Here is a 12,619-nt window from a genome sequence, read left to right on the forward strand (position 1 = left end):
GTATTTATTTTAAATAAATTTTTATATTTAAATAGGAAACTGAATAGCTAAATGGTTTTAATTATTCATTTTTATCTTATTATACAAAGTTTACATATATATTTTTAATGATGATATTTATTTTCAGTTGTGGAAAGAGTTCAATTGACTCCAGTAAATTTATCTATTCCATACACATATGGTGAGTTTAGAAATTAATATTTATATAAAAAAAAAATTTGATAATTTGATATTATCAGTTTGTATTATATTTATAATTTTTTATATTATTTGAAATACTCATGATTTTAATTTTCAGGACATTATAATGCTGAAACAACTGGATTAAACTATGCTCACATAGAAGAACTATCAACACCCATAAACTATTTGAATTTATTCATAGTTTTTATATTTCTGATTATAAGTGTCTCAATTATAATTTATTTCGTTTTTTTTTTATAATAACATTAAATTTAAAATATATTTGTATTTGTTCTTCAATAATGTGAAATAAAATTTCAAGTTTATACACGAAAATTCAAACATTTATTTTATTTTGTTTCGATTATTTTATCTTTTTACTATTTGTTATTTAAAAAACAAAAAATGATGTTTAAAATTAATTCTATATTATATTTATCCAAAGCAAAAATCTAGCAATGTTGAATGAAGCTGATCCACCACAACGACCTCATCCAGTGATTTCATCCAAATGAAGAGATACTTAGTGAGTTATTAAAAATCAATATACGTATATGTTTTTAAATATTTATTTAATAATGACTTTTTAATTTTAAATATGTATTACTTTAAAAAAACTAAATTAAATTCTTTTTTTGTAACAGGTTACTTCTGTAATTGCTATTGCTTTATTTTTACTTCTTAAACAATAAATTTTTAAATAATTGTTGTTTTTTTTGATAAATAAAATTTTTAATATCCATCTTAGTTGATTATTAATTACTTTAATAAATTATCAAGTAAAGTTATTAGTTAACTAATTAATAAATAATTGCTAATCATATACAAAATTTTTAGATATACGTACAAACAAGTTTTTTTTTTTTCGTTTACATAATGTGATGCAATTGAATGATAGAAAGTGCTCACTAACATCAAGGCCTTCGTGGCGCAATGGCAGCGCGTTCGGCTGTTAACCGAAAGGTTGGTGGTTCGAACCCACCCGGGGGCGTTTATTTTTTGCTTTTGTTTCTTTTAAATACTCCATTAAAAAGAATCCACCAAGCATCATAATATTGGGATATTTATTTATTTATTTTTTTTATTCAATTAATTATTATTAATATATTCGAATGCAGACTAATAACTGGTTGATCAATCAATATGCTAGATCATCATCACAATGTTATTTAAACAATAGTCAATGTACGAATCAGAGATGGCACTAGCTGGATGAGCATCAGGCCACCAGCTGACTGTCAACGTCATATGGCTTATAATAACAATCATATATTTATATTTATATACATAGATTCCAGTGAATCATTTCCAGTGACGTTTTCAATATTTATCGATAAAAAAAAATGTTAAAATTAAGCTTAATTTGTATTATATTGAGTATATCAATATTTAACTGTGAAGCAGTAAATAAATATTCAGCAGCTGCAAATAAACAAGTTAAAAATGTTAAAAAAACATTACCAGAATCAAATGAAATTCCTGTTCCATCACAACTTCGTGATATCGAAAAACCATATAGAATGTCGAAATTAAATATTGTTTGGGCAAAAGCCAAGCATGTAAGTAGCCAGATATAATTAATTTAATAATATATACCCTGGAGGAAATAATTTCTCCGGAGAAATTCGGAGCAATTCATAGAAATTATTTACACCATCGAATTTGCACCGAATTTCTCTGGAGAAATTAATTTCTTCAAGGCATTTTTTTCGAAATTAACAAATATTTTATTTTGTTGTAGAGATTGACTGAACCAAAATTACAATCATTATTTAGTGATTTGAAAATTCATGATAAAGAAGAATTGGCTTATAAACACACAAAAGCTGAAGGCAAAGATGAAGATGGTTTAGAAGAAGCTAAATTACGAAAAAGATTAATTGGAATAATGAGTACTTATGGACTTTTGGAACATTTTGCTGAAACTGATGATCCTGAATTATTAAAACGTCATAAGCCATTGAATGATGGAAGTAATTATGTTGCAAAAGATGTATTTGCTGATAAACGATTAAATCAACTTTGGGCTAAAGCTGAATATGCTGGATTTACAAGTTAATAATATTTAATAAATTATATATTAAATTTTAAATTATTAAATTAAAAAATCAATTATTAAATATTTTTTGCAGATCAAGAGTTGGAAGCATTGAAGGAAGAATTTACACATCATCAAGAAAAAGTTGATGAATATTTGAGTTTAATTAAGGATGTTGATGCTGGTGATCCTGATGCATATAAAAATAGCGTTGATGAAAAACATGAAAGTTGGAATGTCATTGAACACAAAGAAGAAGATGAACAATCAAATGAAAATACTCCAAAGAAAAATGATTATATATCAAAAGCAAATTTACTCAGAGAAAAACACCAAGAAATTAAACATGGATATGATAATTTAGATCGTTTAACTGCACAAGGAAAAGATCATCAAGAATTTATTGAACCAAAAGTACAAGGTTTATGGAGGATTGCTAAAAAAGCACAATTTTCTCAAGATGAACTTGCATCACTCAAGGTTTAAAAAATAAATTAATTAATATTAAAAAATATAATTAATAAATAATTTTACAAATATTAATTTTATAAATTGTAGGAAGAACTTCATCATTATGAAACACGGCTATTAAAACTTCGTCATCTTCATACTGAAGCAGCTGTTCAAGCATCAAAAAAAGGAAAAACATATGATGTTGATAATACAAGTAATCAACATATCAAAAAACACGCACGAACAGTTGAAAAACTTCATGCTGACATTGAATCAAGAATCATGGAACGACACATGGAGCTTTAAATTTAATTTTTTAAAATATTTTTCTTTTGTATATCTCTACAAAATACCTTCGACATTTTATTTTTAATACTTATTAAATATTTTCTATAAATAATAGCTTTTAATATATAAAAAAAAAACAAATAGTATTTACTTAATTTTTTTTGATAAATATGTACACAGTCAAATCAGGGTTACAAGTTAAATAAAATTTCTTGAATCGATATTTCCATAGCAGCCAATTGTTTATTTATTTTTAATTAAAAAAAAAATATATGATATTAAGTTGATGACATTTAACATAAACTCAAAAAGTATAATTATTTTATAAAATAATAATTAAAATGGCAATGGTAGTTCAAGAACGTATAATTCCATCAATGAATACACTGGTAAAATATGATAATCCAGTATTGGTTACAAAACATTCGGAAAAATTGAAAAAAGATAAAACACAAACTAAAATTGGTACAACTTGTAAAATTCAAACAACACCAATAGCCATTGATGTTAGACGAGAAACAGTAGAAATATTAAATGGTATTTTACCACCAAAAGAATGGGAAGAAGATGGACAAATATGGACCCAACAAGTAGGACAATTAATTTATAAATACATAATGACATTTATAAAATTATAAAAAATTTATTTTATAAGGTATCAAGTACTCCAGCAACTAGGCTAGATGTTATTAATTTACAAGAACAATTAGACATGAGATTGCAACAACGACAAGCAAGAGAAACTGGAATTTGTCCAGTTCGTCGTGAACTTTATTCTCAATGTTTTGGTATAAATATAATTATAAAAAACAATGTAGAAAAAAATCAATAATTAATTAAATATTTACAGATGAAATAATAAGACAAGTAACAGTTAATTGTGCTGAACGTGGTTTACTACTTCTTCGTGTACGTGATGAAATGAGAATGACAATGGCTGCATATCAAACATTGTATCAAAGTAGCATTGCATTTGGTATGAGAAAAGCATTATTAGCTGAACAAGGAAAAGAAGATCTTATAACAACTGCTGATGAACTTAAACAACAAAAAATTGAACTTGAAAAAAAACTTGCTGAATTACAACAAAAATATGAACAAACTGAAAGACGTGCTGCTGAATTACGTGAAGCTGAAGAAAAAAAACATGCTGAAGAAATGCAATTTTTAAAAAAGACAAATCAACAATTAAAGGTTGTTAAATATTATTATTATTATTTTATTATTATTTAAAATTAATTTGTTATTATTAATTTATTTATTTTTCTTCATTTGACATTTATTAATATTATTTTTTTTTTTTTTCTTTTGCAGACACAACTCGAAGGAATTATAGCTCCAAAAAAATAAAATTATTAATTTTTTTTTCTTGTCTTTTTTACGAGTTAATGTTTATCTGTTTTTTTTTTTTTACTTACAAAAAAAAATACACATATTATAGGATTACAAAACGTATAAATATTGCTTATTAAAGAATATAGCTGACAATAATAAATACTTTAATTATTTATTTATAATTTTAATTCAAATTATTTTCTTTCTTTTTTCATCTAAAATATTAAATACTTGTAATTATTTAGTTTTGTTTAACTATCTATTTAATTTTTAGTGTCAACAATATCCACCTTTTGCCATATTTGTTTTTAAATATATTTATAAACATTTTTTTATTATTCTCATTTTAATATTTAATATTTTTATTATCATTAAACATTTTGAGAATGATTCACAAGTACACATAATTATCGCCACCAATTAGTATATATTATTATGGTTAATGAAAGTAATTTTGCGTAATGCTTGTCAGGCAAGAATGCATGTTTTGTTTTGTAGACATTTTTAAAATTTTGTATTTTTATAATGTCATTGAGGAATGTGTAATTTAAATAAAATGATTTTATAAATTTGTCATCCACACAATTTAATCTATTGAAAGTCAAAAAAATTTTTGTAAATAATATTAAAAATCTAGCTCCAATAAAAATACAAATAAATAATATTATTTTACGTCAATTTTAATATTGTTTCGTTATTTTTTTCTTGATTAAAATATTTATCCACAATTTTTATATAAAAAAATTATATAAATGATATCTGATTTGTTTTTTTTTTTTTTGTTTATTTTTATACACATGAAAAATTCTGCACCAATGTTGATATTATAATAATAATGAAAATTATCATTTAAAAAAAAATATATATTTAATTACGACCTTTTTTCGAGCGTTTTCTTTTTTTTTTTTTTGAATTATTTGTTCCAGTTTTACCAATATTTGATACATTATCTAATACTGGATTTGTAAAAATAACTGAATTTGAATCTTCTTCATTTGTTGGATTAATCAATGATTCACCTGCTGTAATATCTTCACTTTCACTTTCAGCATCACTTGCACATGTTTCTAATTTTTCATTATCAATATCTTCATCAGCATTACTCAGCTCCAAGGATATTATTTTATCACGTAATGTTTCAACCTAAATATAACCAAATAAAAATTTAAATAAATAACAATTAACAATTTATCCAAATGAAATAAAATTTACAAGTTTGATAAATATTTTTCTATCAAACTTAATATACATGATTTATGTTTTATTTTAAAATTTTTTTATCTTGTTAAATGTCAACAAAATAAAAATAAGTGTTAGTAAATTAAGCCATACCAATTAGTATAAGAAGCGAAGACAAATTCAATTGAATCAGTGATTAATGAAATGACGTAACTCAAGGCATTGTGAGTGGCATTCCAAGCGTGTGAGTTGATATCTTGTAAAAATTATAATCATAATTAATATCTATCATTATGATTTTATTAAATTAAAAGATAATAAACTAATCATGCTATTAAAAGTGTTTATAATTTCGTGTCAAATAAAAGTGCTTAAAACATGCTTAATCAACGCGTTCTATTTTTTTTTTTTTTCGTCTTTTTTCTTTTAGTGCTACCGACTGATTCCTGTGTCGAAACGAGGCAAAATAAAATTCTAAAAAACACTTGCTACTGCTGAAAAACTTGTGCGTAAATTTTGTAATTTATATGTATTTTTTTTTTGTATTTGTTTGTGCGATGAGATTTTATTTCTTCATTTTTTTTTGATTGATTTTTAATACCTCCCGCTCAATCAGCTTCTCCACATATTCGACAGTTCGAACACGACGTTCACCAGTCATCTCATCAAGGTATTCCTCAGTTCGTCGTGTTACCTTCTCATCGACAATCTTTTCAGACTCGCGAATGGCCTTTGGCGGGCCCAATTTGCTTCTAACAGCAAGTTTTGGAAAATCCGCACTTGACGGCCGTAATGTAGCAAACTAAATTTAATATTTTTTTTTTTGTTTTGTTTTCATTTTCCATTGTTTATAATAAACAAAAAAAACGAAGAATTTAATTTTTATTTTTTATAATAATTATTTCAAGTTAGATAATTAAAAAATTTAAATAAAAAAAAAAAGAGCAATTAGTGTAAACATTGTGTTAACGTGAAATTTAACAACACAAATTAAAAAAATATATTTTTTAAAAAATTTGGGTTAATTGATTATCGTATAAAAAAAAAATTAAAAATTATTTATTAACAAAAAAAAATTAACGAAAATTATTTATTAAATAATTAGAATAAATTTTTAAGAAGGCTTCAAATTTACCTCAGTATTTTTTTCAAGTAGTGTTGGTGCATCAACTTGGCTTACTGCAATACTATCTGATTTAGTTGAATTATCCACCATTTCATTCATTTTTTTAATGACCATTTGAGCTTGCAATGCATCCTTTAGCATAAAATTAATTAAATATAATTTTTATAAATATAAAATTATTAATAAATTGAGTAATTAATTATTTATTTTACCTGTTCAAGTGATTTTAATCTAGCCTGTCGCCATAGAGCTCGTTTTTCAGCTCTTAAAGCTCGTTGTTCAGCTGGGCTCAAGTTACTTTCTTCATCATCTTCATCTGAAATTAAACCCTAAACAAAAAACAATAATAAATTATAAATATTACTTAAATTTTATAGAATAATAATTTGTTTATTTAATTTTTTATTTACAAGTAAAATACCTCTTGTATCATTTTTTCTTTGAGACGTTTTTCTGCTTTGACTGTTCTAACAATACTTGGAACTCCCGGAAGTGATGAGCTTCTTGTGCTTAATCTGCTACTGCAATGTAAATTATTATCCGAAATAATAATAATTTTTATTTTACTTTTGTGTTCTGGGATCTCATTTATTGTGTAAACAATATTTATTTAATATTTATTGTGCAATTAACCATTACAAATTAAAAAAAGCCAGACAAGTTCATAAGCCATATTATTAATAAAGAAAAATACTAATAATTAAATCACTACACCACTAATTATAATTTAACCAGAAGAAAAAATACATCAACTAATACAATGTTCTTCTATATTATTACTATTATATTTAGATGTTTACATTTAAAAATTAATATTAATTAAAAATAATAGTCTTAATGTAAATTCTTAATTTTTAGATATCGTGTATATTTAGACAAAATTTGTACTCGTTGTTGGATAAAAATTTTATGAAGCATAAGCAAAAAAAAAACAAACACACATAAAAAAACAAATACCAAACGAAAGCTTAATTTTTTTTTTTTATCTTCTAAATTGCAGGAAAAAAAAACAATACTTTTTCGTTCAATGTAATTGACCTTCACAAAAAAAAAAAAAAATGAAATAAAAATAAAAATCTAGAAATTAGAATTTCTCTACATAGTTTTTTAATATTATTCTTGAAAAAAAAAAAAACTTAGATCAAAAGATTCGTAAAATAATAATATTCTAAACGAGAAAAAAATTTCGAAAAAAAGAAAAAAATATAAGAAATTGCAAATTTATATTTTCTACATACAAATACATATGTACATGAAATAAAATAATATTAAATTAATAATAAATTTTCATTATTAAGAGGTAGAGTAAATTTATTTAAAAAAAAAAATGAGTGATTTGTGAAATATTAAAATGAAATTCAAACTACTTTTTAAAAAGTGCGAAGCAATAGAGACTTTAAACAAAAAAAAAAAAGAAAACAAAAAAGTAGTGCTTGTTTCGGTGATTGATGAAATTCACTTGATGGCTTACTTAGGTCTTCTATTGTTATGATCATCTAATATATCTTCCGACTCATCTAATCCTTCAATTTCATCAATTTGTGCCCATGATTTAAGTTCATCTCTTGTTAATGTTGCTATTTTTTTTTCTTCTTCTTGTTTCATTTTTTCAACTTCATCTTGACTCAAAAAACTAAATATTTTATCAGTTTTTGGTGATGGTTTTAAATGCTCTTCAACGGCATTTTCAAACATACGTTTACGATCACTCACAGACATTTTAACTGGTGTTGCTGGTGGTGTTGGTTCAGGCTAAACATTAAACAACATATAATTAAATTATCTAACAAAAAAAAAAAAAAAAGACAAATACATTTAAACAAAATAAAAAATAATACAAGTGGTTTTTTTTTTGTTTTGTATTTTCATATAATTATAATTTTATTATTAAATTGCGTGCAGAAAAATTATAAATAAATAATATTAATTATAAAAAGCAATTTAATTTTGATAAATCACAATTTTGTGAGATTAGATTTTATAACAAGTCAAATAGAATTTATTTTCAGTATTTAATATTTCATGCAATAGTTAATATTAAATTTTAAACTTATAATTATTATATTTCCAGCATGCTATTTGTCACCCACCTCAACCCGATATATTCCATCAACAGAACGTGCAATCTGTTGTTTACTAAATAATTTAGGTACAACTGATTCTTCAGTTAAACCAGGATTTGTAAGTGGCGTTGGAGGCAATCGAAAACGTGAAGTTGTTTTCATTGTTTCAATAGTTGAATTTCTATTGTTAATATTATTATTATTATTATTATTGTTATTACTATTATTTGTTGATAATTCATGCATAGATTTTGTTCGTGATTGAATTGAACTTATAATTGGTGTTGTTATACAACTTGTTGATTTATAAGGTGCAGGAAGAGCTGCAAATGAAATACAGCGTTCTTTTGTATTTTTATTATTATTTTTAGTAGTATGAGATTTTAATTTTTTATCATCAAGATCACTTGTCATTGCAAAGAATTTATTATTAATTGTAGGACTTGAAGATCTTGATGGAGTATCCACAGATGTACCAGGATCATCATGTCTTAATAATGACAGCGTTAAGGCCTATTTTTTATAAATTAAAAATAAATAAAAATAAATAATAGAAAAAATTAAAAGATTAGTTATAGACTTATAGTAAAGTATGAAGATTAACGGAGAAAAAAAAATGATAAGTGAAAAATAATTATTCTAGAGAACACACATAAGGATGCTCTCAAACAAATCGATCGTTTTTAATTTTCATTATTCGTTAAGATATTATTTAGCTTTTTTTTTTTTTTAATATAATTTATGATAAATTAATGGAGATTCATAGCCGTTTCGTCAAGAGAAATCCCCATGTGTTGATAAAATAACATTTAATATGTTTTCTCATATGAAAAATTAAATCTTAAACGTCAACATTATTTTTATTTTTTTTTTTTAAATTTTATAATTATATAAATAATTATTTATATTCTATATAATATTATATTATTATTATTTAATTTGTAATAATATATAAACATCTGGTCCATTAAAATTGTATTAACATGTAACATTCATAGAAAAATTGATTTTCTTTGGTTTTTTTTTTCTATTGGTGATGTGAATTTGTCAGTTTGATATGAGTTTATAATTTTTTGTTTTACGTTGAATCTATTTATTAGTGGAACAGTGAATTTATTATTATTGTTTTTTTTTTCTTTGATTATTATAAAGCATAGTATTATTAAAATTATTATTGTATTATCCAAAGCTCATTGGACACATTTAAATTATTTAACAATTAATTTAGCAACCAAGACACTGTTAGGATTTAAATTGAATTAATTTACTCAATTTTATTATTATCAAAATGATAAAATTAAAATAAATTAATCATTTTATATTGACAAAATATATTTATATATATAAACGTAGGTATTCTCTTTTTTTTTTTTTTTGTTTTTTATAACTTTTTGTACAGTGGATTACACCCAATATTAAGAGGATTTTTTTTGGACGATATAACTGAACAAATGGGCAATGAATGGTGACTGATGTTTAAGCATAGCGTACTTTTTTTTTTTACACACAATTAATGACAAAATTGTAATTAATTTGACAATTTTTTTTTTTTTTTTCTAAACATTTTTTTGACTTTTGTGTCAGTTAGTTATTATTTTTTTTTGTTATTTTTAAGATCCTCCATTAGTTAATTAAATTGTAACACTAACACATTTAATTATTATTACAGGATTTTTTTTTTTTTAATTTAAAAGATAAGTAAACAAATGAAAATTGTTTTTTTTTTTTTCTGTCAACTCAAATTGTAAAATATCACAGAAATATTACTAAAAAAAAAAAAAATTCCACGGAATTATTTACAGCAATTGTGATTTGAAATTAAAAAAAATATATAATAAATTCTTATTAATTATTATTGAATTTTAAATTAATGGCAGTAATTTTTTTCATCTAATTTAACATTTAAAAAAATTGATACAATTTTTTTTGACATATTAATTTCAGCTAAAAGTATTTTTATTTTATAAACTCAAAATAACCCAGGTAACAAAAAACAAGAAATCTTTTACAAAATTAATAATTGATTTATTTTATAAAATTAATCACAATGATATAATGATTAATTTTTTTATCAATATAAATTTATTTAGGGTCCCAAATTATTAATTTTATTTGTTAAATTATTTTATTATTTATTATCTAGAGATAAATTACGGATATTTTGGGTTTCTAAAAAAAATGTATTTTTGTATTATTTGTATTTCTTTAAATCTTATATGTTACTAGTAAATTAAAAGCGGACACGATGACAATTTTTTTGATTGTTAATTATTTGTTTCTTGATTAAATTGGTAAATGTTGGATATGACAATCGAATGACTCACTCCTGTCAGAGGGCAGCCAGAGTGGTACTGTCATCGTCCATCGTCTGTAAGCACGTTAAATTTGTCTTTTGTTTTGGATCTATTATCCCAGATCATGCTACATCTACATCAACATGATCAAGTTACATGAATATAACGTAACATGCGCCATTGAGTGATGTTTAAATAATAAATTATGATGATAAATAATATACACAACTAATCGGCAATTTTTATATTTACGTCATCTTGAAATATGTATGTAAAATATTAAAATTAATACAAATTTTATTCAACTTTCATGTCAAATTATTTACTTCTAATTTTATACAATACATATTTCAAGATGATTTTATTTTCCCTCAAATTAATGAACTTCGCATGATGAAAACGATTAGATAAAGTGGCATGTGATTTTTCGAGGATATATATATTTTTTTTTTTTCGAATATATACAGTGCAACAATAAATTAATGATTGCCAATAAAAATAAATGATGATAATGATGTTCATTGTAGGATATTTAACAATAGTGAATTCACTTGTTAAAAGTGACGCAAGGATTAATTACAAAAACACGACATTAATTATTAAAAATAAGTGCGCAAGCTAAATTTTCTCTTGGCAAAACGACACAATGATCTCCAATAAATTTAAATTAAATATAATTTAATAATGAATGAAAATTATCTGTTTCCTTGAAACAGTTGAGCAAATAATTGTGCTGAAAATGAAGAATATATTCTATGCAAGTATGTGCTGGGTGTGTCTCTTATAAACGAGTTTAAAAAAATTAAAAAAAAAAAAACCATGATAAAACGTGCAATCTAGTGTATTACTTTTAACTATTTTTTAATCATGCAAAAATCATGCAAGTATTTATATATAAACTACTAATTTGCATAATTAATAAAATAATTGAAAAAAAAATTAGCTATCAAATAATTGATGATTTATTGATACTTACAGTTGGAGGATTCTGTGGTGCTAATGTATGTTTACTCATGACAATTGTTGTTGTTTTAAGATCTTTAGTTCCTCCAGGTGATTTTGGTGGTACTGGCATATCAACTGGACTATTTGGCTTGTTGACTAATGACTCAGCTGCTCTCACTACATCTAAAACCTACACACAAACATACATTGTTATATTTCAAATAATAAATAATATATTTTTGATTAATTGTTTATGTTTTAATATTAATTAATATGCATAAAAATATAATTTATACCTTTTCAGGTGTAGATTTTTCCTTGTGTTCAAGAAGAGCACGTTCACGTTCTTCTTGTTCCCAAGCAACTAATTCTGCTTTCATTTCATGTTCTTGTTTCATTGTCATAGCATCCTCATCGTCTCTATCAAGACTTGATATACTTTGTGACATTGATTTCATACCATCTGCTGAGTAATCTTTATTATCATGCTGTGAACCTTTTGATTCTTTTGAATCTCTTCCACCTGACAATGACAAGACTTTCTCAACTTCATTACGATCATAACCCTTGCATACAACAAGAGTTATTGTCTCTGGTGCTGAACGCAAAGCTGTCACAGCTTGAACATGCGATGCTCCTAACAGTGATTTACCATTTACTTCAAGCAATCTCATTCCAACCTGATAAAATAAATATAACAATTATTTTAGCATAA

At 23.8% G+C, this 12,619-nt stretch overlaps 3 protein-coding genes and 1 non-coding gene across 18 annotated transcripts in view; 3 read left to right on the plus strand and 1 right to left on the minus strand.

Moving 5' to 3' along the window:
• Nucleotides 1-1,102: 1,102 nt before the first annotated feature.
• Trnan-guu lies at nt 1,103-1,174 on the plus strand. The gene has a single exon. It is a non-coding gene; the product is annotated as a tRNA-Asn (tRNA).
• Nucleotides 1,175-1,427: 253 nt separating this feature from the next.
• On the plus strand, nt 1,428-3,178 carry LOC122855410 (alpha-2-macroglobulin receptor-associated protein). Its single transcript, XM_044156728.1, has 4 exons — nt 1,428-1,742; nt 1,925-2,237; nt 2,316-2,701; nt 2,780-3,178. Exons 1-4 carry the CDS (start codon nt 1,527-1,529, stop codon nt 2,978-2,980), a joined length of 1,116 nt encoding a protein of 371 aa, XP_044012663.1. The 5' UTR covers nt 1,428-1,526; the 3' UTR covers nt 2,981-3,178.
• Nucleotides 3,179-3,229: 51 nt separating this feature from the next.
• LOC122855411 (33 kDa inner dynein arm light chain, axonemal) lies at nt 3,230-4,312 on the plus strand. Its single transcript, XM_044156729.1, has 4 exons — nt 3,230-3,552; nt 3,618-3,750; nt 3,813-4,156; nt 4,277-4,312. The coding sequence occupies exons 1-4, from the start codon at nt 3,304-3,306 to the stop codon at nt 4,310-4,312; spliced, it is 762 nt and encodes a 253-aa protein (XP_044012664.1). The 5' UTR covers nt 3,230-3,303.
• An 851-nt stretch (nt 4,313-5,163) lies between these two features.
• LOC122855412 (protein lap4-like) overlaps nt 5,164-12,619 on the minus strand; it is a 28,515-nt gene continuing 21,059 nt past the window's right edge. For 9 of the 15 annotated variants that reach the window (XM_044156742.1, XM_044156735.1, XM_044156738.1 and 6 more), the window contains 9 exons: nt 12,201-12,584; nt 11,936-12,094; nt 8,693-9,178; nt 8,074-8,354; nt 7,024-7,123; nt 6,815-6,931; nt 6,612-6,734; nt 6,078-6,278; nt 5,164-5,440 (listed from right to left, as the gene is read on the minus strand). In XM_044156742.1, coding sequence (XP_044012677.1) covers nt 5,165-5,440; nt 6,078-6,278; nt 6,612-6,734; nt 6,815-6,931; nt 7,024-7,123; nt 8,074-8,354; nt 8,693-9,178; nt 11,936-12,094; nt 12,201-12,584 — 2,127 coding nt within the window. In that variant the 3' untranslated portion in view covers nt 5,164. Of the gene's footprint in view, nt 5,441-5,629; nt 5,733-6,077; nt 6,279-6,611; nt 6,735-6,814; nt 6,932-7,023; nt 7,124-8,073; nt 8,355-8,692; nt 9,179-11,935; nt 12,095-12,200; nt 12,585-12,619 lie in introns of all 15 variants that reach the window. The other 6 variants (XM_044156744.1, XM_044156741.1, XM_044156740.1 and 3 more) reach the window with 4 other exon arrangements.

The sequence above is a fragment of the Aphidius gifuensis genome, linkage group LG4, assembly GCF_014905175.1.
Source record: "Aphidius gifuensis isolate YNYX2018 linkage group LG4, ASM1490517v1, whole genome shotgun sequence".
NCBI classification, from domain to species: domain Eukaryota; kingdom Metazoa; phylum Arthropoda; class Insecta; order Hymenoptera; family Braconidae; genus Aphidius; species Aphidius gifuensis.

Coding starts and splice junctions, on each gene's coding strand:
- LOC122855410 (XM_044156728.1), top strand. CDS start 1,527: ATGTTAAAATTAAGCTTAATTTGTATTATATTGAGTATATCAATATTT. Junction 1,743..1,924: donor TTTGGGCAAAAGCCAAGCAT/GTAAGTAGCCAG, acceptor ATTTTGTTGTAG/AGATTGACTGAACCAAAATT. Junction 2,238..2,315: donor TGAATATGCTGGATTTACAA/GTTAATAATATT, acceptor TATTTTTTGCAG/ATCAAGAGTTGGAAGCATTG.
- LOC122855411 (XM_044156729.1), top strand. CDS start 3,304: ATGGCAATGGTAGTTCAAGAACGTATAATTCCATCAATGAATACACTG. Junction 3,751..3,812: donor ACTTTATTCTCAATGTTTTG/GTATAAATATAA, acceptor AAATATTTACAG/ATGAAATAATAAGACAAGTA. Junction 4,157..4,276: donor AGACAAATCAACAATTAAAG/GTTGTTAAATAT, acceptor TTTCTTTTGCAG/ACACAACTCGAAGGAATTAT.